Source organism: Opisthorchis viverrini, assembly GCF_000715545.1.
Source record: "Opisthorchis viverrini unplaced genomic scaffold opera_v5_1, whole genome shotgun sequence".
Lineage (NCBI taxonomy): Eukaryota > Metazoa > Platyhelminthes > Trematoda > Opisthorchiida > Opisthorchiidae > Opisthorchis > Opisthorchis viverrini.
This window is the reverse complement of record NW_008751657.1, coordinates 874,249-899,668: the sequence shown is the minus strand read 5'-3', so window position 1 is coordinate 899,668 and position 25,420 is coordinate 874,249. Positions and strand designations below refer to the sequence as shown.

Here is a 25,420-nt window from a genome sequence, read left to right as displayed (position 1 = left end):
GCCTTCCAATCAGTAGGTCCACACCTTAACCAACCTTAAACACAAATGTAAACCCAGCTATTTCCCTTGGCGTTGACTGTTTTTTTCTGCAACGTGGGTCCAGTTTTTGCTTGTCAGCGTCAGATTCATCGTCTGCCTGGGACTTGTGCTGCCGCGTCGCAGAAATGACATGATTCAGTTCTTATAGGTGTATCTCGTTTATGGGGCATCGTTAGATTCTACCATATTTTGCGATGCTTTGCCTTGATCCTCTGGATCACTGATGGTTGAACGCACCTGTTCTTCTCTGCCTTTTCTCAGAATTGCTTTCGCAATGCCTCCTCATCTTCCTCCGCCGCTGTATCGGAAATATTGAGCGACCAACCTCACCCACCCGTATCGGCCGCATTTGCCCTCGCTCAGCTTGCAAATTATTATTATGCAATGTGTAGATACCAGCTTTCCTACCAGTTCACTTTGTTGGCAATCGAACAGCTCCGGGCATGCTCCCAAGTTGGTGCGATATCTTCGGCTCACGTGATCATCGAACTGCTGCGTATCATGTGCAAGATTTGTATGATCAAGCGCAAATACGACCTCGGACTGCGCATCATTCGCCATGCCCTACTGGTTACTAGGTCAGTCTTCCTGTGACAAGCATTCATTAAGTGCATGCAGGAATTTATTGTATGTCCCGTATTGCTTCACGTTCTGTTTCCTTGACTTACGTCGATAGCAGTTTTCTACTACACTATCCCATTCCTTTTTGGTGAGATGAATGTTACGTTTCGAACAAGTCATATGTTGTGATTACGGTGAGGGGGTGTGGTGGGTTGACACCGATGGTTTCACTATGCCCATCTTGGCCCTTTCGGAGATCGCCAAATTCATACTTCTTCGCTTGTCTCTGTTGGCTGATTTTCAGGAACAATACAAGCCACCGCGTTTCTCCTAACTAGGTCAATTACTTATGATATAAGTGCATTTATCTGCATGGTTCTGCATAAGCGAATTGCAAACGGCTGAAGAACAAAGCATCCGAATGCACGTCGTTTTGCCCCTATTCTCAAAACACCACCAACACAGTTATATACTGTGTTTCATTCCAAGAGCAAACGTACTCAGGGACAACCGAAATCGTTCACCAATGGACACACAAACTTCTGACCCCAAAGGTGGAATGATTTTTCCGCGTATCCACAATTATATCAGGTCACTGGAACTATGATAGCATACATCATTTTCAGCTATAAACAGCGTACATATTGTGCTGGGGTTATAGCTGCCACGGTTTCGTTCGCCGATGATTTGGAGAGGTGGGATAGATACCTGCACACTGGAAGCGGTAGCTGATATAATTGGAACGTGAATTCATAAGTGGCAGTGAACGTTTCATTGGGGAAATTGGGAGTTGAATTTGTGAACTGGAGGTAACGGCCTGGATGCATGCGCGCGACAGGGAGATCTCTGTCAACGTGTCTAACCATTTACATGTTCGGTTTCGGGGTCCCCGCATAGGGGGACAGCGGTGACCAGTTTTTCCTGGTAATGGCTTTCATATTTGTGTGAAATCATTGTTGGACCTTCCCCCGCCTGTTTTCTATCTCCACCCGGTTGTGCGAAAGTGATTGTCTTAGAAAGTCGGCCGGCACATGGAGGACTTGACCAAGCCAGCGCAACTTCTGAGGTGTGATCGGTTCGCTTCTCGTGGGCGAATTATTTCTGCCGAATGGAAATATCGTCTTTAGCTAAATTGGTACAACTATCTAGGTAGAGAATTTGTCTGGTACTTCGATCAGCTCATCCGGAAGCATGAGGTATAGGTTCGAACCCACCTGGTCTTGAAGCTGCAGGTCTGAAGCGCATCCCAAACCATGAAGCAGGATTATTTACATCATTTACGGTTATCTGCACTACAGTGACGTCAGATCCAAGAAGAGCCATGTCGTCTGAGTGCTTCACTTACAGGACGAAATCTCCACAAAAATCGCAGTTCTCCTCACACTACCAACAGCCAATGATGTGTCACAGCGATGACAGTATTTGTTCCGTTCACTTAGTCACTCTTTCTGTAATAATTTTGCTCCCCTTTTTTCACATCCTTTATTCGGTGTATTCCCTGATAAACGTTCTACCAATCGTTCCAGTGGCCATACTAGAGAGTTACGCAGAAGTTTTACTACTGCTATAATCACTGCGTACACGGGATACTGTAGATGTTTTTAACTTTCTAAATGGTTTGTTCCCTGTCTCTGTCTATTCTCTTGTCGGTATGTCTGTCTTTTGTTCATAGTCTAGTAATTCGCATAATGCCTTTCTCATTTGCAGACATTACTTTGGCATTCATACGTTGGTGTACGCTAACCTACTTCTGGAATACGGCTGTTTAATGTTGAACACAGACAAGACAAGGAAAGCAGCAAGAGTCTATCGAGTGAGTGAACGTAGTCGGGCTCCACCCTTTTCACTCACATTGTTCAGATCGTGTACGGTAGTTTGGAGTCGTCGCTGTATGTCAGTGGATAGTGTACGATGAAGTGAGGGAGTGGTTGGGGATCCAGGGAACCAGTAAAGACAACAAATTAGCGGCCTTTTAACTGAGTGAAAGAGAGCAGGTAAAACAGTTCCACCGCCGTGTTGGTGCGTACCCTCAACTATTGATCTTGTGAGTTCTTAATACGCCTGCCTCTGTAATGACGTGCACGACCCTTAGGTGATACGTATCCCCCCGTAAGAACATACCTCAGTAAGTGAAACATCACGAGGCATTCGACTGCCTCCAATAGGAGGCACATGGTTAATCGGATGAACGTACGATACCTCGAAGGCACCGATGGTAAAACAAGTATTCTCATGTCTTCAGCGCCAGTGGCCAGGCTTCACTGCCGTACGGTAGCAGTGGGTGCACTGCCACGTTGTACTCTTTATCTTTAGCTGACAGACCCCACAAGTTTCCCAGATGAACGAAAATAAAAACGGCTTGGGTTATTTTGTCAGTTACTTTGATCGACTTTGTTGTCACCCATCGTGATGCGACTCCCCAGATGAGTTAATTTCTCTGCTACCTCTAGTTTTCCGATTTAATTGCACTTTGCTCTTTGAAGGTGCGAAGGGCATACCAAGTCACACGGCAACAGTATCCAGTTTGTTTAATATACATTATATCCGGATGGAGTTGGTACCAAGTGGTGTGACATTATCTGTATACAAAAGGTCTTCAAGATCTTCATCGGCAAGAAGTTCTACGCCTCGGGTAGTACGCAAGGGTATTAGCATGGGTCTGTCTTGTACCAGTCGGGTCGCAACACGTAAGTGAACCAGTCCATTATCCGGTTTGTGCAAGTATTCTGAAAGAAGCAGCATCCATTTCTGCATCTAGTTCCTATGTGGTTGATGTGAGCGTTCGAATAGCTACGGTTTGGAGGGCGCTAGGCAACCCATCGCTCACGTTTCTGCCAAAATTTTGCCCGCAGTGGTGACAAATATCCATCTGTGTGAAGCGAATACCTTGTCTAAACCAAATACGCTTGTGAGATGGCTTTCGTTTGCACTGGAGCGCTGGAAGCACTGGCACAAATGCTGTCGTTCGTAAATTTTGCCCTCCGGTGAACTCCCCAAAGTTCTCAAGAAGTGCTTTCCTCAGTGTTGTTGCTCCATTTTTTGAAGCATATGCAGAGATGAGGAAAGTGTTCCAAACTTCTAGTCGGCTGTTAACAAGAATCCAATCCGACCAGTGCTCCCGCGAGATGGTTTATTGGTTAAAGCGCGAATTTACTGACCGGAATGTCCTGGTTTGAATCCGACCTCTGCCCCTTTAATTCCCCCGTCTAAGCTTGGGCAACCTGGCAGTATCCCAGCCCTCATACTTCCTTCGGGTGGCGTGGCAGTTAGGCACCGAAAGGATGCTATAGTTGAATGATACCCCCGCCCTCAACACACCGAGATCATGGGGCGCCGGTCCCACGCGACACTCGAAGAGTAGAGAGAAGAATCTGGACGGCGTTGATGTGCAACGTTATAATGACATTTTGTATGTGGGCTTTTTGGAGACAACACGTAGATTTTTAAGGAATAGTGGGTTTGAATAAGCTATGTCTGTCTATCTGTTTTCAGAGGTGTAGCTATTAAATACTTCGATGTTAAACAGCTCCCCGGATCTTACTAGCGCTCGCTTAGTTTTTGTTGTATGTGAGGGACTACAAACGGGTGCCTAATTTATAGCTTTGGAAGCAAACAAGGTTGTATTGATGTTGGAGAAGTGTAGGAGTTGATAAATCTGGGATACCAATGGCTGTTTATCCACTACATGGGCGGGTATTAGCCAAACCGAAAAGCAGATTTTTTAAAGGTACTCCATCTCAGATCTTTGGCTCAAGAGCATATGGCCCAGAAGGCTGTTGGATAATTTAGATTTTGCTCATGATTCCGTCCAAAAGACTTTGATTTAGTAGTTTGACCAGCGGTATATGTTAGAATTTCCAGGTAACCCTGCTCAGGCCACTGAGTCACTACCCTAATCCACTTGGCTGGGGGTTGGCGTGTACCAAGGGCTTTTGACCGCACTGGTGATTTGTCAGCAATCATGATCAGCCGTTGGAAAATCGAGTTTTGTACTTTTTTTCCGATCCTTTCTCGCTCGTTTTTTTCAGATTAAGAGATGGGAATTGCTGGCTTTCTCTGTTTTTTTTGTTTGTTTTCATAGTTTCTTTTTATCCAAAAAGAACAGTATGAGTACACCTCGAGATCTCTGCGCAATACGATAATTTGCGGTAAGGGGGTCAGATGTTGTTTCTCTGGCTACTGCTGTCTAATTTCTCTGGAAATGTCAACCGTGACGATGGAAGTCCCTTATTACAGCTCGCTGGATCATTGCAGTATTCAGGTCCCACCGCAGCGTCAAGACTACGGGTCTTGGTCAAGGCAACTAAGTCCAGCTGATGCACTTTTGATCATAGACAGTAGTACTAGCAGCGGCAGCAGACTATCAAAAACGAGACATTCGGCTGGAATTCATGTGATAGGCAATTGTATCTGTGTATCTGTCGAAAAGCGCGCGAGGTAGCTGAGTTGCTAAAGTGCGAACTCACTGACCAGAAGGTTCGAGCCTATCATTTACATCTCGATTGCACCCTTGCAGTAACTCAACCCTCATACTTTTTTGGGTGTCGTGGCAGCTGTGAATTGAAAGGATGTTACAGCTGAACGATCATCACTATTACGTATTATCTGTCGAAGACGGTAGCATACTTTGTACGGTTTCTTTCAAAGGACGACGCTTTCCCATGGGATTTTTCCACAGGTAGCGAGTTTTGTGTAGGTCCGGGATCCCACTTGTTTTGTAGCAGTGAACAATGGAATAAAGGACTGTACTCCCCACCAAAACTGTGGTGGCATACTGGGTTGTTATTTGCTAAAAATGGATGCTTTTCTCCATACTGGATTCAGCGTGGCTAAAATAAAACGACGTTGACTTGGTAGGCTTGCGTTAACATCAAGTAATAGTACCCTTAATCAGACTGATTTCTTAGTATGAGCTCCGCGTCCCCCCACTTGCGATGGATGAGTTTACTGCCATATCGGCTTAGGCATGCTTTGTTAGCATTTAACCCCATCCTGTTTTTTATCCTCTTTTTTGTAGCTGAACCTTCATAAAATGCTTTCTATCATTTCACGGCAGTCAGTTTACGGTGCTCAACGTTGGGTTCGTTGTTAGTAGGCATGATAATGAATACATCATTCTACTTGATTCTTTTTCTGTTTCCTTTATCTCCTCATAGGTTGGTTTGGCGCTCATTCTCAACAGCCTGCCTGGCGTGAGTATTATGGCTGCTCTGGCCTTAGAGGCTATCGCCTACGCACACTACGTACTTGAGTACACCTCCGGTGATTTCAGCTACGCACTCAATTGTTCAGAAGTGGTTGGGCTCATGTTACGGCACTTGAATCATGAAGTCTCTATGCAAGCCGCCTCGGCCAATCGAGTCAAAGGTTTGTGGAGTATTTATGGTGGTCTAGTGCTTCCGCATCCATCCATCCTCATCTTATGCACACCGCTTGTCTCTCAGGTTCTAATTACCCGGTCGCGCTTCGCTGCCATTCCTTCGCGGAGTATGGTATTGCCTGATAAAAACGACCTTAATCAAACTGGTCGAAACGCAGCCATTTGACATAGTGTTTTTTAAGACTAGGGAGGTATAGATCGCCTGCGATTTTCACTTGGCTTTTTCTCTTAGTCAACACCGTACACATTGATCAACAATTCCACGTCATACTGCTCTGTTTTCTCAGGCGTGTGTTTATTATGCTACCCTGTTTCTAATTATCTTGTTTCTATGCCTACTGTCCTATTTTCGCTGTCGATTCCCCAGCCTTCTGCGCTCAAGTCATCGGCACGTCTATTGTCATTGCACATTCGGTCGGCTTCTTTCTGTGGTTTTCTCTCAGGTTTTCAATTTTTTCCTGTTCTATCCAGCCCTGATTATTGAAGAGATAGCAATCGACGATAATGATTTGGAACGAACCAAAGAGTTTCTGTGCCTTGCCAGAGACCTACACATGGAGTCGCTGAATCTGTGCGAACGGGTAAGCTAGTCCGTTGTTGTTTGGTGTTGCGGGTCCTTCGTCATGATGCTGAAACTGAGTCCTCTTTCTGATTCTCGTCATATCAACACAGTTATTGCAGAAATGCAATTCTAATTGTTCTCGTCGGACATTTGATTGTGTTTCCAATTGCTGCAGTTTCCCAGATGTCATAATGTGTTCGTTTGATAAGGCACATTTCTGACAAATCGGTGAACACATGCGGTTTCTGAGATCTCTTTGAGCGGAAGAGGAAGCAAACCTTTTCGTAGTTGCGAACCTGGGATAGATATGATGAATGAAGGTAACCGAATGAGCGAATCATAGCATCACTGACGCTACCTATTGTAAATCGTAAAGTCGTTCAGCTGTAGCACACCATTTTGGTGCCTAACTGCCATGCCACCCAAAGGAAGCACGAGGGCTGGGATACTGCCAGGTTGCCCAAGCCTAGACAGGGGAAGTCGAGGGGCAGAGGTCGGGTTTGAACCACGGACCTTTTGGTCAGTAAATTCGCGCCCTAACCACTTGGGCCATCTCGCCCTTTTGCCTATTGTGTCGGGTTTGTTGAATACGTATATCCTGTACCAAAGCAGCTGAGACTCGTGGTGATTGCTTTATCATGTCTTCTTCAAGTGCTTCGTATTCCTTTCAAACCGGGACTCTCACCAAGTCCCATGGCACGGTGGGTTTGCCCCTTGTCTGACCTACAAAGCGTATAACTGACACCAACCAACTTGTTCAGTGCGGACCGGCAGTGAGGTCAGTGTCGCAAAACGCAGTGTACTCTGGAACGTCAGCTTCCATATGTTGCGTGCGCAATGTTCTGAAGTCCCGGAAAAACAAAACAGTTTTACTGCACACAAAAATCAAACTCGAAGGTGATGTAGACCACTGATTAGCAGAGTTACCGCGTTTGTTGCCAGTGGGTTGGGTTAGGATTGAGCATTTTCGCTACCTAGAACCCTTTCGAGTGTATTTCTATCAATCCATGGCTGGGAGATGGTTGGGCGAGATGGTCCAAGTGGTTAGAGCACGAATTTACTGACCGGAAGGTCCGTGGTTCAAAACCGACCTCTGCCCCTCGACTTCCTCTGCCTAGGCTTGGACAACCTGGCAGTATCCCAATCCTCGTGCAACCTTCAGGTGGCATGGCAGTTAGGCACGAAAAGGGTGCTACAGCTGAACGATTTCTATTTCTTTCTTTTGGGAGACGTCTAAGGTACGATAATAGTCACTATACCACCGTATGGCCGCGAAACACAGTCAGGTAATATTCCTCGTTTATTGTTTACGTTTATTGTGAATGTGAATTTCATAAGTCCCGCAACCTCCTACATCCAATCAAAAGCTACCCACCCAGCTTCAAGGCGTCCGCGGCTCTACCTTATTGGGATGCCCTGACAGCTAGACCAAATCGATCGACACTATCTGACAGCTACTGGGTTGTCGTTCGAGACGTCGGGCAAACCGTATACGTCGCTCAAACGCGAACACGCTCGCCTGTTCGGACTTGAAAATTTGGGTGTCCAGCGTGCACTGGTTGAGTAGTGGCAACTTACTCACATTTCAGATGTCCCGATTTCAGACTCCGGTATACCTTTGTATATGCACTGTCGATGGGCTTTAAAAGGAGCGAAACTCGAGTCCACTGCTTCCCTTCTTTGGCGTGAAATTCCCACAATAATTGCTCTCGAATAGGAGGACGACTGTTCACACAAGAGTAATGTCAACGTGAATCGTTATTTCCCTGTAGTTGCTGGCGTTTGTGGGCAATAAAATCGATTACATGGGACTGCTACAATTCAAAACCTGTATTTCACCAGAGAAGTTGTTTTGGTCTACGCCAAAACTAACGTAGCGGAGTACCTTTGTGAACCCAGCTTGGACTGAAAGGGAGGCTAGCAAGGAATGACCCGATAAGTGCGTACGAGATGGATGATGGTATGATTGTAAATTTTAGCATGACTCACTGTCGAGTTTCGTGCTCTTAGTCTTGTAAACCCAACCTGCGCATGACGGTGCCAGAAACCGAGTGCGCGTTCAGTAGCATTCATTCATTCATTCATTCATTCATTCATTCATTCATTCATTCATTCATTCATTCATTCAATCAATCAATCAATCAATCATGCATTCATTAATTCATTCATTCACTCTCATTTATTCATTTATTCTCTTATTTAAATTAATGTGTTTTATTTACTCCATTGAGTCATTTCTTTGTTATCCGCTAAACTAGTCAGTACAATTTTGAAAGGCCAAAGGGGCTGTTTGCTTTTGCGCTTGTCAAAATTGTCGGTTCTATAGCCACACAGTTCCGTTTGTGAACTGTATTGTTTACGTTCATGATACTCACATGAAAAAACGTCAGAATCATCTAATATATCATTAGATTGTACCTGCGTGGTGTCAGAAGAGATGCTTGTTACACAATATTTGTCACTCGAAAGTGGGAGAAGAAAGTGGGTTGAAAATATAGTTTCACTATGGTTGTTCTTCCACATGGTGCCGGTTGTTTTACGACTGACGTTATGGTAGAAATGTGTGTCGTACCGCCTACCTTCAAAGATATTCCGTTTTCTGTGTTACGGACTATATGAGCTTGCCAAATTGCATGATGCCGTCTAAGTAGGTGGCGCAGTAACCCACTGCAATTCAAATAGGAGCTGTATCAGATGCTTTGACTCAACAGGGCCAAAATTTCAACAGTTTCTCACCAGTGGAAATCACGTGATAGTGTTCTGGACGGACGTTATTGTGAATCATTGGTTGCCGACCTTTCTTTCGAGGACCAATTGTGTCGGTGTGGAACGTTGTCCTTGGTAGGAATATTATCAAAAACTAAGTAGATCTTGTTCACAATGAGGGGCCGCAGTCCCTGAGAAAGATGTATGCTGCTGTATGCAGTTGGGTAACACTTCAGATCGTTCTTCTACAGGCATGGTGGTTTTTGTGTCATCAAATTCATTCCTATTTTTCGTTCTGAAGGTATTCTTGTGTTATAACTCTTAAGCCTTCAAGAGCTTGTGAAAACGGTTTGCTAGATATACCATTGTTCGTATGTGTTGTCGGTAGTTCCGGCTAGTTGAGACTCTTCTGGGGATAGATTGTCAAGTTAGCGTATAGTGATAGTTGAATTGAGGACTTCATGAAATATGATTCATGGTTGAGCAGTCCCGATGCCCTTTTTTACACCAGTGATGCTTATTAGTATTCCCTCACGAAGGAGGCGTTACCTTTGGTAGATCCGTTTGAGTATTCTTTCCACTAAGGGAGGATTTTTAATCTTCTGTGAAACGAAAACATCAAAGTCTTACGGATCCCTCTGAGGATCATTTGAGCAAGTGAACTGAAACTGCGTGGTTGAGGGATTAGTGAATCTGCACTCTCTCTGAGAGTTCTCACTGCTTCCAACCGTAGATGATTAGTCAAGTGTTCACTTGGTATCTGGAAAGCTTTGAACTTGACGCTTTCTCTAGAATGCTGAGGCAAATGCATCAGTGTCGATTCCGAATAAAACTGAAACAGCTATCCAGTGCTCCTAAGTCTTATTTGCTTCACACGATAGAAGCTGTGGTCAAATCTACTGTTGGCATATTGGTTTACTGGGAAAACCGTATCGAGGTCAAGATACTGTGGATCGGAAGTCCCAGTGGGTCCTCAGGACGCGTGGATCTATCAAACGGATTGGAAATCGACCTAATTTCAATAGGCTACTAATTAGCTGATAGCGCCACTACTTCATGCTCTCTTAACCATCCACAAAAATGTTACAAACAACCGTATAAGCCTGTTGTGTTCTGAATAAGTTTGTTGCCCTGCTGGCTCAGAAGTGACCTGAGATGTTGCACCGTCAAGGCTGTTTAGAATTCATGATTTCAATCACTTTCTCTCGTCCTAACTGTAATGAACTTTAGCGTTACAAAGTCGTCGTTGTTTTCGAAGTGAACTAGCCTTGAGCTTTAATCCGCAGCTCTTAGGACTGTTGTCGTGGGGTTTTTCGTCGCGTTTGAGGCTGTTTATAGCGCTGTTTAATAGAATGATAATCAAGGGCCGCACGCACACTACTACTCACTTCTGCCAACTTGTTCATCCTGCTCAGACATTCGGCCTGTGGAACGTGCAGACGGCGAAACACTTTGGCAATCTTGGTCGATTGTACCAGTCTATGCAGGACAACAAGGTAAGATGGTTGTTTTTTGTTATCAGTAATGCAAATACGTGTATGTTCATGACCACCGATATAATTAATCTCTTACAGATATAAAGTTATTTCGTGTTTATCCGTTTTGACGAGCTTAGTTGTTACACATGTTTAACTGGAGACCAATGGGTCGATCCGGCTAGAATTCTAGACACCTTAAACGCGTTTGGTTGTTAAACCAAGCAGAATAGCTTCGATGGCGATGTTGCGACAAGTTTCTACTTACTAGCTAAGACATAATGGGTAAGTTACGCAATCTACTGGCTTAGTTAGTGGGTGACTGCTAGGAACTCAGAGGGAGCAATGGTAAAGATGCATTGGACCGACCCGAACCGAATTTCAACGTCAGAACAGCAATGGACGCCGTTTACCACGTAGAGGAGTTTGCACTCAGTCAGCCTTGAAAAGTTGGTTGTGTCCAGAGTAAGTAGAACAAAACGGAGAAGCTTCAGAAATGACAAATTAGTAGCAAACCTATTCCTGGTTAGAAACGACACATGAGAGACCGATTTTCGCCGGCCACTTGCCCCCTGTCTCAAAAGGGAACATAAATTTGTACATAACTCCAGTATGTTTATTGTGCGTATAAAGTGCAAGTTAACAGCTAGGCAGTGGCTGCCAATCAGAGTCGCCGTGACACAAGGCAATTATCAAGCACTACCCTGCGCTCGGATATGAGCTTATTCTATCGTCAGATGCTGGTGTTCGAACCGTTTGGTGTCTGAAACCCTATTGGGACCGTCCACACTAGCTCTTATTCAACCTCAACCCAAGAAATTTGGAACAGTCTACTTGCATCCCATAGGATACCAACCACGTTTGCATCCGTTTTTCAGACGGGAAACCATATCAGCGAGATGCGGCGCATGGTCTCTTAGTTCAACCATTTTACTGTGAGGGCCATGTAGTTGGGGCAGTAAGGTCGTTGTCCAGCTCATAACTCGGTAACCGCTTGACTTCCAAGTGTGATGTGTGCTGAGCCCGGAGCAAATAGCAAAGAATCAAGAATGATGTGAATGATACTCGTCGGGCTGATGTCTCCAAACAGATGACTGAACACACCTCGGCAACCCATGCTGTCGTTTCAAAAACATCCGCTCCGTTCAACTTATTTTACGTAACCCGTTCTAATTATCTTAGTTATCCGTTCTTGATGAGGAATAAAATCGAACGCGGACGAAATGACACTCCTGGAGATGCACACAAACAACCAAATTCCCCCCTTGCCCAACGGGAGTTCTACTAATTGGGCTACCGTCAACGTCTGAGAACCGTCACACCTGCTATTCGTCTCAACGCTACCTAATGGGTAAACAGCTTGTTTGAGTCATCTTAAAAATGGATCAGACGCTTATATCGTCTACATACACCAACTGGTGTGGAACAGAAGGGGATTTGGATAATCGTGAATTGGAAAACCCAGATCCATAAAGTATGGAACGAAAAAACACAGTAGCTGTCACTCAGGTGGTTTGTAGTCAAAAAGTTGTTTTCATGCTTCTGTCTACCTGGCTAACAGTCGTCTGTATCCCACATGGTCGTAATCGGGTCCGCCAGCCGAAGTTTGCAGTGGTGACGTCCGTGTGTTTCCGCTTGATACACACTCTGCACAGTCAACGAACAGGGGACGCCGAAGACACCATTCTGGCTGGTTAATTAGGTGTGGGGGGCATAGCGTGCCGTAGGAAAAATCTCCGTACATATGGAACTTATTTGCCACTGGCCCCGAAGGCTATACTAACGGTCGCAGAGCGATGTTGACATTCAATGTAAACAAAAGAATTGGCCGTAAGAATCGTATGACCCCACCCTCTCTTCTAAGCAGTCCTTCTTCTGGCTTGTACTGGTTTGAAGTTAGTTCTCCGGAAGAATCATACAGGAGCTCGTCAATGGCGGTCGTAATTACCGTCCTTGGTTTCCTCCTGTTGGTTGACGGTTTCACTACATGGGACGAAGAACCGGTCCAGTTTTGGTGTAACTGCCATGGCAACGTGTGATCCAGCAGATAATGTGCCAAGATGAGTGTTTTTCAATACAATGATGATGGTCATTTGCACTGTTCATGAGTGACAGCCGACATCATCCTATGGAATCAGCTAACTGATACCTGCAGATCTCGTTAACTTCGGACAGTATTTTGAATCAGCTGACACATCTGTTGTAGTTCTTTAAGTCTACTTGTCTCTGTATTGTAACATGGAGTCTTATTAACAAGACCGCATATCTGTAGCTCTTCGACCGGACGTTTGACAAAATCTGGTCATAATATTAATTAATTCGACGTTGATCTGTTGAATTGTAGGGTTCCAATTGCTTTTTTTGCACACTTTCCTCATTCCTTCTAAAGAGTATCTTTATTATTATGAAGGATTGTGAGATCGTAACGCTCTAATCGATAGCCTCCAATGCTTACTGCATGCACAGCATGTGACATCCACATAAGTGCATCACAAGCTCATCTGATAGTTCGATAATGTACTGTACTGCTCCCACCCCTCACCGAGGTCATGCATTCACATTAATTCTGGCACAGCACTTTTCCGTCATGCCCACTGTATTTCTAAATTCATGAATTTTTCGTTCAACCTGATATCATTTCGTCATTTAACCCCATGAGTCATTCCATCGCGCTGGTATCCAACTGGTCTTTCATCATACATATAGATGACGGTAGTAACTGACTAGAGGGGTATATTGGAACCTTGAAAAGGATTAGGTGTGCAGAAGTATAGCTTCATATACCCAAAACACTACTTTCGTCACTGCGAAATGGCCCAAGTGGTTAGAGCGCGAATTTACTGACCGGAAGGTCCGTGGTTCGAAGCCGACCTCCGCCACTCGCTTCCCCTGTCTAGGCTTGGGCAACCTGGCAGTATCCCAGCCCTCGTGCTTCCTTCGGGTGGCATGGCAGCTAGGCACCGGAAGGGTGCTACAACTGAACGCTTTCTTTCTTTCAAGCCATATAGGTGAGAATGGAGTTACGGGAGGTTGCCGTTTGGGGTTGCTCAACCTTGGTAGGGACTGAGAGTCTCAGGCATACGACTAAGTCCTCAGCACCACCTTGCATCCTGGCCCCCGGAATATTTAGTGATCCCCTTGGTTTTCAGTTAATCTGAAAACATATCAGTGACCGTGCAAAGAGGTTGTTGTTTCTCTTTAGTAGTCCGGGAACACATGAGGAAAACAGTAACTCCTGTCCAGTAGTTTGCATGCCGTGACAAATCCCTAAATGAGGTCGTGGAGTTCTGGCAACGTTCTGAAGAACTGACCGGTTGATGGAATTGAACCCGTTCTTGAAGTCAAGGAATACCAAGTGTGTGGATCATCTGTACACCTGGCACTACTCCGTCATCCTGCGGAGTGTGAAGATGTGGTCAATTCGCTCATCCAAATGCTGCGCGGTGCTCACGGGACAAATAAGAATAGCCAGACTGACACCCCTAGGGTGATTACGGTACACTCTTGAGACTGAAGAGTGTTTCGTAGTCACAGTCTGCTTTCCTGGTAGATGACTGGATGCCGGTCGGTCAACTGAATTGTTGTCTGACAGCCCAACGGTTCATTCTTCTCTGCCAGATGTCAGATATTTGTTGTGGTCTTTTACTGAAAAGACGTTTCCGAGAACCTGTTGAAGTAATCTGCAGACATCTCCAGTATTTTTCGCTCCTTCCATTTTTCGACATTCTGGACCCACCGGATTTTCAATGTGCGAATCGGTCAGGTTCTGTTGAAAGCACCATGCTGCCTCTGTTTGTTATCTAAGCTCCAACCTGCAGTCCAGTCGAAAGGAAGCGACAACTGCAGCGACTTGGGAATCACCGTTCTTTCACATGAATTGCCTCAAATCAAGAAATGATGCTCGTGCAGATACCCGATTCTCATTGATAGCTGTGGAGACAAAACTGTTTCCAGTGTATCTATCGGCTATCCTTCAGCAGTTCACCGCAGAGATGTATAGCTTTTTCCTATTGCTTCCCGAACTAATAACTTTATTTTGAGGCCTATAGTCTGACAAGCATGGTTTGTCGAGGCGATTCCCCAGCTGGTCGAAACATACAGTAATACTGAGGCATCAACAATGTGGACTGGTTCCACCGAAATCGGATACGGAATTTCAAGTCTACCAGTACACGTAAACGTTACACGAATTCCTTTCTCCCTGTCTTCATCTCGCCTTCCTGTAACACAGCATAACGTGTGAACAATACACCAGGCAATCTATCTTTCGAAGTGTTTGATCAGCTGACTATCTACAACTGGCATGAAACCGTGAGAAAACTGAATTCGCAACCGCTAAATATGGTCACAGTTGAAGTTTTTTTCTCTCAGTCAATTTTCTGCGGATGCATCTCCCTTATAGCCCAGGAACCTTCGATTTGTTACCAGAAACCGGCGTCGGCTCAAACTCTCCTACACTTTTATATTGTCCCTGGTCTGCGCAAGAAGAATGTTCTTTTTAAGCGGCGTCGTAAATTTATTCTGATGAATCTAATCACGTTGTCGCAAGTGCACTTTGATGTCGGTCCCTTTCATCAGTCCGCATATTTTGAGCTTCACACTTCTGTCTGTCAAACAAAGCGGTGTAACAGGCTACACTTCCAACCGTATGCATTACCATGGTTACTGTTTAGAAATTATTTCATCATTACACTCTCACCTCACGGCTTATCTACGACTTTGGATCACCTCGTGCGCTAGTTACATTTAAGATGGGAAATTTGGTCGCCTTTTCACTGAGAATGAATGGATATCTTATCGTGCTTTCTTGCTTTCTTTAGTCTACCACAAAAAGGAGTCAAGGTTTCACTCACCCGAGATGGCTCAGTGGTTAGAGCGCGAATTTACTGACCGGGGGGTCCGTGCTTCGAACCCCACCTCTGCCTCTTGACTTCCCCTGTCTAGGTTTGGGCAACCTGGCAGTATCCCAGTATCCCTCGTGCTAGGCACCGAAAGGGTGTTACAGCTGAACGATTATTATTATTTATTTATTTATTATCACCCGATAAATGCCCAGTTGTGCTTTGGTTTGCCGACACATGCCGAGTTAATCCTCCAATTGAGCTCGAGGTAGCTCAGTGATTTTCTACGAATTTCCTGACCAAAAGGTCCGTGGTTCGAGCCCAACCTCTGCATACCGACTGCTCTTATCTAAGCTTGGACAACCTGGCAGTAGCCCAGCCCTCATGCCTAGTTCGAGAGGGGGTGGCATGCAGACACTGGAAAGGTGTCACAGCCGAATGATTCTCGTTTAATGCTACAATTGGTTTACTTGTAGCCTACAATGAAACTTCGGTATGAGATCCGAAGCTTTACTGCTTGGTGGTATATTCGCACACAGGATTCATGTATGTTGTCTCACTGTACACTTCTGTCCCCAGTGTAATTTCGTTGTATTCATATATTTGTTCGTGATCCAGGAGGCGGAAATGATGCATCGCAAGGCGATCATGATAAAAGAGCGTCTGCTTGGCAGCTCAGACTTTGAGGTTGGTCTGAGCGTCGGTCATCTGGCCAGTTTGTACAACTACGATATGGATCGGTTCAAGGATGCTGAACAGCTGTATCTACGATCCATACAAATCAGTACGTGCAACTTTTCACCTTTATTGACTGATCTTTCACTCATGTCTTTGTTTCGCTGGTAAGCTGCACGATCTGTTTGCACCCCCTAGGATGGCCATAGGAATGCAGCATACAAACCGTCACTAGATCGGTAGCTTATTTACTTCTTCTAGGCACTTTTGTGTAAACAAGACACGTTGAAACATCCGACTTTGGCACGATTTATAGCCGCATCACTGTGTGCTTTCCCATAAAACTGGGTACAGCCCACCGCATCTTCTGACCGTTAACTAGAACTCTGAGTAAAGGGTTGTTCCATTAATCCCCCAGCGATGTCCTGTTACCTTTCATGATATTTTGGATCTCTCATGATCCGAGAAGAAATGCAGCACTATTCCAGCTCCTTTCGCGTCTTATCTGTGACATGGAGTTTTAACCTCTACTGAGAGGTTTGTATAGTTTTCGGTGTGTTGTTCACGTCCGACTACAACTGCCTCCGAATGCTTTCTTGCCTCCAAGCTGCAAGAAGTGGATCATTTTCTTCTCCAGATATGAGAAAGGTCAAAATACTACTTTCGGAATCGATAACAAGTGAAAGTTCGGTATTTTTTCACGTAATCCAAAAAAAATAATCAAAGCATGGGAATGTAAGTAGAAAGTAACCAAGTAATCATTGTTACTCCTACTACATGATAGCTGTGTGTCTACTCTCAAAGCGGAAATATTGCTTCGTATCACGAGGCTTTGAAGTCAACGTGGGGGAGAGCCACGAAAATGGTAGTTCAACTATACGTGATGTGAATTCGAGGAAATAACTTACAATGTCGGTTCAGTTTTTACGGCCATGAACCAAGGGTACTTTTGCTCCAGTGGCTACACTTCTGGTCACTGGGACTCGGGAGGCCGGGAGACAGCCAAGCACTGATGGCGACGGCTTAGTCAGTTAATTCGTATTGAACAAGGTTGTGATTTACGATAGAACTTTTTGAACTTGCGGCATGTTTTACTGTTCTTTTTAGAGGATTTATCCCGTTTTTCTCTCTGCTTATTCTTTGATTACGATGGCCCAAGTGATTAGAACGCGAATTTACTGACCGGAAGATCCGTGGTTCGAACCCGACCTCTGCCTCTCGACTCCCCCTGTCTAGGCTTGAGTAACCTGGCAGTATCCCAGCCCTCGTGCTTCCTTTGGGTGGCATGGCAGTTAGGCACGAAAGGGGTGCTACAGCTGAACGATTTGATCACGATACCCATTCATCTGGTCCAAGTATTTGTTCGGATCGCCTGAAACACTGTCGATGTCCACAATTCTATGCACTTTCGTTATGGCTAGTGCGTTTCAAACAGCCGCTTAGGTTCATGCATTGTCCGATCGTATTACAAAGTTAGACAATCAGACGGCTCAACGGAACAGATTTGTGTGGGTTTCTGTAGGTCGCTGCAATGCGACGTTAGGTCTGATGACTCTTCTACAGTGGTTGCATTCTCAACCGATCTTACACTTGGATCTTTGTACACCGTTTGTGTGATGACCAACTTGTCTAATGACCCGAATCCCCGGGTTTTATTTTAGGTTGACTGTACCCGAAATGGGCATGTCCGTACCATCGATGTGTTAGAAATACGGAGGAGAGGGCGCATCGTACTGAAGATCGTTTGTTTCGATTCTGAGTGTGTCGATTTCCCTTCAGCTTAGTTGGAAACCTTCAGTGTGCAATGGGGCTAATAGGTTTCCAACCTGAAAATCGATGTTGATCGATTGAGGTTGCATAACTTATGCGGACTCTGTCGGTGAAACGGAGACTCGGTGCGTACCTTACCATTGAGCGTAGGTTATGGATGGTAGCGACCTCGTAATTAATTGTAGTTGACTTTTCCCCGCACAGAGCAAGTCGACAGCAGTTTCCCACTTAGTGACGCGGATTCTTTTCATTTGTGGCTCTAATGAGGATTTGAATTTTATGCGCATCACCGCTTACCCAAGGCAATCTCCGCGTTTATAGAATGTGTTTCAAGTGAATTCATCACCGAACTAATTCGGGCCGTAATAGCCTTCCACAATTCCTTGATCGAAAATGTTATTGTCTAATCAATGTTTATGTGGGTTTGGTTGGTTCGTTCGAGGTTTCGAGATCCTGAGTTGACACAAGGCGTAAAAGTGTAAACCTAACGGGTGGTCGTAATAGCATTGGACGCGGTATGTTTTTCGGACATTGATATTGATTGGTTGTACAGGGCCTGGAAGCACGTGACAGTGATGGCAAAGCGCATTGCGTTGATCAGAGTTTCATTGTGGTAAACCCTATTGTCACAGTGCGCGTGGACGTATTGTTTGAAATTTCTCTCTTTTTGTCGGCTCAAGTGTAATGAAAATCAGTACGTTATTTTAAAGGTAATCCGTGATGGAAAATGGGGACTTTCGTTGTTCATTCGTCTTCTCACATCCAGCTGCTTTGGCAGCGGAAGATGAAAATTGGTGGATATTAGTTGCCAGAGTGAACTAAGCAGCTCTAGAACTCCAAAACAATGGTTTCCGGTATCTCTTTTGTGCACAAAGTTCAGGAGGGTGCTTGCTCCCTTGGTATGTGGTTTTGTCCAGTCGGGAACCCTTACATCACTAAGTAGATAAGGTGCTCGAACCATAAAGCAAGTCACAGGGGATTCCTTGGAATAACCACTGATATTATATATATATATATATATACATATATATATATAATATCATACTATACTACTTTAAACATATGTCGGCAAGTCATTGGCCTAGTTTGGAGTTCTTGGATCACCCGAACTTATGGCCATTCATCACTGCGTCACCTTAGCGTTAAAGGTTTCTAGTGCAAATTCAGTCGGTGGTTCGGAGTTTTCACTTCGCTTTCGTACATCAGTCTGATTAACATCAGTAGAGCATCATTTGTGATTTTAAGTACAGATTATGTGATAGCGTCTCATCGTGAGAGATTCGGGTGATATTTTCTGACTTTTTCATACCTAAAATCTTATGTCAAACTGCGTCGCCTCATTCTTATCGTCAGTGTTTTAGGGCAGCCATCAACGCAGACTTGGAGATTTCTGGTCACTAATGGTAATCAGAAGACTTCAATAGTGTTAGAAGCTTCGGTTCAAGGTGGAAGAAATAGCGTATGTGGCAGTTTAAGTGCACTGTATTTCTTTCTTACCGTAGTTCTTGGTCATTAGTGCATTTCCCGAGCACGCCTCTTGTTCGCGCTGGCAATTCCAGTATATATGGGATGGGATATTTGAACAGGATGACGAGGTTTGGTTCCTGCTACGTCTTGTGAACAAGTTGGGCTGACCAATAAGTGCTGTTGCTCTCTACTCGACTGAGATCCCATGCAATATGCAAAATTATTGTGAAGTGATTTAAAAAGGATTCGGGTGCTAGTATTACTTTCTTTAGTTGAAATCCATTTCGGTGAAACGGTATCATTGATTGGTCCCTTTGTTGAGTCAGCTTTTGCCCTTCGTTTTTTTTCAAGCCAGTTGAGCCAAATTATTTTTCTTCTAAAGTTCTTGGATTGATATCTGAATTCTTAGCGATCTGGTTGGCTGTAACCGTGGACGACAAAAAAATGGTGTGCTGTTGAACTAGCGATCAATGAATCAACACGTGACCGCTACCCGTGTATGTACCGTTGTACTATTCTTTTATCCGTCGCACAAAAGCAAAATGAATAACAATGGCCTTGATGAGGCACTTAATGTTTGCAAGTTACGTAAATAGGTGTGTCTTGTGAATCAAGCCACAACGTTCTGGCAGATCCTTACCCATAATGCATCTTTTGTTGTGATCGCCTGCTACATTCCGCAACTTCCGTGAAGTTCATCATTCCGTTATTTTTTCTCAGCCGGATACTTAAGTTCAATATAATATAATGTTCTTAATTGGTAGTTATCTTAGGTGCTACTCTTTGATTTGTACTCTAAATTCTCGCGTGCTGGACCACTGTAATAGTATTTTGTGCAGTTCGGTCTCCGTTGGGCATCCCCTGGATTAGTTACCTGGCTTTCAGTTGCTTCCACACTTTTGGAAACCACGAGTCTTGATTCTAGGCCCATGTTGATACCACTTAGTAGCTACCTAAAAATGGAAGAATTCTCATGCACATACAACTGAAGGTGGTACCAAAAGAGTATCCAAAGTGCAATGCTCGTGCAATATTCTATTTATAACCTAACTCCAAGTAGTTCCGTATGTCTGAATGCTTTGGGCAAACGAAACGTTAAATTTACGGTATCCCGGAAGAACCACAACCAGACGGACCATCGACTGTCAGATCACCATTGCCACGGTAGTAATTATTGTCAGCTGGTACGGCGAGGAGATGTTACAGCATCGCAGAGATTCAATGAGCTCACACGCTCTCAACCTTTCCATCACAGTCTTGAGTTTTGGTGTCACTCCGTTCCTACGAGCAATTGTCTCCTCCCGTCCGTAAGTTATCTATGACAGGAATAATGTATGATCCCAAAAGTAGGATGAGAGCAAACTTTGGGATCCCGCCAATCGGGGTTGTAGTGAGACTGAAACTGGAATGCTTGGATACTTAGTCAGGTTGAACTCTTTAAGAATGAAGATTTGCTAGCGATCGCATCATTTCACTCTATCAAAGACTGTCTCCAACAACCGTTGAGGCCTGTCAGCTGCTGCCCAACCAACCTCCCTGGCTTTGCTAAGTTGTGCCATCCAGACGTTCGTAACATGAAACGTTGTTCGTTTCTAGCCTGACCGACTCTTTTTGCTGCAGTAGCGCTTCGACACTAGCAAGACGTCACCTGGCCAAATTGCACTGTCTTTCAATCCGCGTGCACTTAGCCTGTTGCTCATGCAAATATTATACAGTTTACCCGACCCGTTGGCTTCATTGGAGACCGTTGGCACCATCGTTAAAAAACAGAGAGTTTTATACACTTTTTTCGAATTGAGTTGACGAACTGGTCGCACACGAGTACTAAAAACCGTATCTTCGGTCACCAGCCTGACATTTTTTGACACCGACGTCGATGACAAGACACAACGGAAGTTATGCAAACTCACAATATCTCTTATCGGTGACCTCATCCTCGGGTGAAAACAAGACCATGAAGCGCCTCCGAAGAGTTTGAAATTGTTGGCATTCGTGGAAGAAGAGCCTAGCAAATTTACACAACTTACGGCTGAAAACACATATACTTCTTTTTCCAAAACATTGACCAAAAATGAAGTACATTGCCGAATTACACTCGTTTGCAAACTAATTTGGTTTTGCGAGAGACTCACCTGGAACCCAGCTGAACTTCTCGTTTCAGTGGTGCATTACGAATATACATATATCGCGGTATGTCGAATATCATTGCAGCACATTCAGTTGCCTAGAAACATCACAAACGAGAGATTCAGCTGAGTTCCAGGTGAGTCTCTCGCAAAACCAAATTTGTTTGCAAATGAGTGTATTTCGTTAATTTCGTGCAATTTGGTTTCAAGTAAAACATAAGGTTGACAGGAACTGGGGGACTGCGTCTAATTGATGAACCCCAAGAAGGACGAAACCGGTCGTGGGCCGTCGAAGAATTTTAGGCTACCTTGTCCCTTTTGTGCTCAATGTCGGAAGCACACCATCCAGAGGGAGCTCCACATACACCATAAGCGAAGTTGAAAAGAAAGTTTGTTCTGGCACATTTGGTGGCCCCCCACTTGGCGCGGAAGATAGACAACTTCAAACGTCGAAGAGGACATAATACGATGCATAAAAATATCTACGCTTCCTAGTGAATTTTAAACTTCTTCATTACTGATGTTCGCTTCATGTTTCAACACGAAATGATTTGAAAGCACCCTTAACATTATTAGTGTTTCTGTGTTGCGCTCATAGGTTGGGCCGCTTTTTCTAATTACTCATTCATTCATTGATTTGCGCAGTATACAGAATAAGCCATCGCGAACCACCTTATGATAGTGCTGTTGCTGACATTGGCAACGACTGCGCAGGCATCTTGACACGGAGACTGTGTAACGAAGTCCAATAGTTGATAAACAGCCCGTGGACCTGATTCAAAGTTCGTGAAGCCTATAGAATTACCTATCCCTGTCTAGGCTTGGGCAACCTGACCGTACCCCAGCCCTCGTGCTTCCTTCTGGTGGCATGACAGCTAGGCACCGAAAGGGTGCTACAGCTAAGTGATTTTCGATTTCTTGCAGGCAAACTAATAAACTAGTTTGTTCCAGTTCCACATACTCAAGACTGCTAATTGTCTGACCATGAATTGCGGTTGAAATGACTAATTTCATCACACCCTACCGTCTATCGTCGAAAACGTTAGAAGACACCTTGAACTTTTTGTTAACCGGATCCGAAAGACACGGGATGCTTCACATTTCCCACCTTTCCCAAGAGAATATGCCTTCTATGGAGAAGCTAATATGTTACTCCCTGCATGTAGTTCCCTGTCGATGGTTAATCCGTCACGAACTACCTGACACTAGTGACATATGTGTTCCACAATTTCAGACTAACTTTATACTACCCACCCCTCCTGCTCAAAACCTCGTCATTCTGTATTTTGGCCTATACCTCGTCTGTTCCCGTTTCGAACGAGAATGCTAATGAGAAGTCTGAGTTTGTCGTTTCTATTTAGGCCTGTCAGTTTAGGTGAAGCAGAATTTAGTAACGGAATATCCGCAGCTTGCCGGTTTACATCGTCTAGTTTGGTTTATTGCGTTCAGAAGAACTTGTGGGAAACTGAGTAAGTACTTTGATTTTTTAATGTGACGTCGCTCGCAGTAATCAGTTCTACCATGGGAATTTATGGTGCCTTCGTAACACCAACTGCTCTATCGATGGTAAAGTTTGCGGCCCCTGCATATAATCCATGCTGTTTTACGGACAATACTTGCCGAAGGTGCGAAAAAACTTTCAGTGTTCGGTCGTCGACGTCTCTGAAGTATTACCCAAGTCTGGTGGACACATCGAATCAACAACAGTGAAGCACCTGGACTGGTTCTTGAGAGAAATGGCCCTCCGCGATTGATTGAACTAGCCACCTTCCACAAGTTAGGCTGGTAGGGACAAGTGGTTCGCATACCAGAGGACTGCCTGTTTCACAGAGCCAAATTCACCCAGTCATGTGCAAGGTGAAAACGACTTAAAGATGGCTAATCCTTGGTTTTTGATAACCTAACCAGTAAGTTTCGTGGCCTTGATAACTACTGCATTCCCGTATAAGGAATTCGGGGTGGGGCATGTTAACCGTTGATACCGTCAGGCCCGGTCCAGTCACGCAACCAACAGTGCACGTGCATGAAATCTGTTACTGTGTAAAATTGAACGGTTCGACACCATGCAAGTCGTTATGCCATCGCCTCCAGTGCGTGACCGTCTGTCCGTTATCCCTCCTTTTGCCGACAAACGAGACATATAAAAACCGTTCAGCTGTACCAAGCTGCCATGCCATGCACGGGAGTTGGGATACTACCAGGTTGCCCAAGCCTAGACAGGGGAATTCGAGATACAGAGGTCGGGTTCGAACCACGGACCCTCCGGTCAGTAAATTCGCGCTCTAATCACTGAGCTATCTAGCCCCAGTGAGACTATAGAACATACCTTTACATGCGGTTTGTAGCTGACCGACGGACGGATCCTCAGGTGCCTTCAAGTCTTGTATCTACTTGTCTAAGTAAACTCTTAGTGAGGACAATAAAGGAAGCTGGGAAATGACAATGGCTCGATGCAAAAGCGTTCCAGGAATCTTCGATTCAAACTGCTTCGTCAAACAATCACGCGGCATGATTCCATATTATACTGTGCTTGTTTTCCAACATCAATCTGGTTGCTGGTCATCACCAACCCATTTTTTGTTCCTACTTTCTTTCTCTCCCTTCCTCTGCAGGTCTCAACCTCTTTGGTCCAACCTACAGTGGCTTGGAATATGATTACCGCGGTCTGCAGCGCGTCTATCACGAATTGGGTAATCGTACAGAATTACAACGTTATCGTTCACTGTTCGATCAGTGGCAGAAAGAACGACAAAAGTTACGAAATACCGAACCTACCGAGTCCGTGGATGAACTGGAGCCAGTCGATTCGCCTTTGGATGAGGAAAATCAGCTGGATTATTTGTTTCAATTGGCTAATGACTACGAAATGGAGTTCAAGGGAATTTTCAGCGGCTTAGGATCTGCCTACGAATCCCCGACCACCAGTAACTCTCCTCGCAGTGGTTCTTGTCTACCGGGCTCTAGTCACATGCCTCCTGAAGCGAGTCGCTCCACAGGTTATTAACCAGGCTTGGTCTGGGGGGGGATATTTACATCCCTACTTCAGCGCTGCCCATTTCTTCCTGTTATCCCTTTTTCGATGCATCAAATTTGCTAACAGCACCCGTGTAAATTCGCATCTGCATCTGCTCTATCCTTTCTTCATTTTTCTTCAACTAGTTTGCTTCAGTTCGTTGTTTCGACGGCCCACGCTTGTCAGACCAGTAAATGCTGTACATAATATGATTGAACGGTTTTTCCTCTCTCATTAGCCATGCTGTTTATACACTGCATCTGTTTTGACGTGCTGTGCTATTAAACTCGGTTTTCGGGGCTTTCATCGTTTGATCAGGAAACCTCATTCCCAAATAAATTTGGTCTGACCCACATTAGGTCTTCCCTCAATGGATTTGAGCAGTAAGCTACGGCATCAGGTTGCCACCAGATCAGCAATTCTGAAGTACATCGAATGGTAATCGGGAGAAATAAGTCACCCTCGATAGATGAACTGATCACACTGCGTAGGTTTAGCCACGTGCTGCGTATGCCAGTCGACCGACTTCCTCGAAGGGCTCTTTTCGCACAACCACGTGAAGGGTAGAAACGAGCCAGAGTCGGGCAAGCAATGACTTGGTAGCGAAGTATGAAAGCCATTACCAGCAAACTCAGCTGCGGTGGTCATTGCCGTCTTCCCCTAGACGATCCACATTAATTGTGGGAGACATTGTCGGACATGGCCCAGTTATGCCCTCAATGGCGCTCGTTCATCCAAGCTATTGCCTTCATTGCATAGCTCCCTTCCCAGTCCCCCGCTTGACAGCCCACTGATAGTGCTGGAT

The 25,420-nt window shown here is 44.9% G+C and overlaps 1 protein-coding gene across 1 annotated transcript in view; it reads left to right on the top strand.

The window, feature by feature from the left end:
* Positions 1 to 24,963, top strand: part of T265_12422 (hypothetical protein) — a gene marked incomplete at both ends in the record, with an annotated part of 29,199 nt that extends 4,236 nt beyond the window's left edge. The window contains 9 exons of the mRNA XM_009163838.1: positions 301 to 617; positions 2,308 to 2,413; positions 5,757 to 5,967; positions 6,452 to 6,561; positions 10,664 to 10,744; positions 16,183 to 16,348; positions 24,215 to 24,598; positions 24,762 to 24,805; positions 24,854 to 24,963. Of these exons, the coding sequence (XP_009162102.1) occupies positions 301 to 617; positions 2,308 to 2,413; positions 5,757 to 5,967; positions 6,452 to 6,561; positions 10,664 to 10,744; positions 16,183 to 16,348; positions 24,215 to 24,598; positions 24,762 to 24,805; positions 24,854 to 24,961 (1,527 nt within the window). The remainder of the gene's footprint in view (positions 1 to 300; positions 618 to 2,307; positions 2,414 to 5,756; positions 5,968 to 6,451; positions 6,562 to 10,663; positions 10,745 to 16,182; positions 16,349 to 24,214; positions 24,599 to 24,761; positions 24,806 to 24,853) is intronic.
* Positions 24,964 to 25,420: the final 457 nt, after the last annotated feature.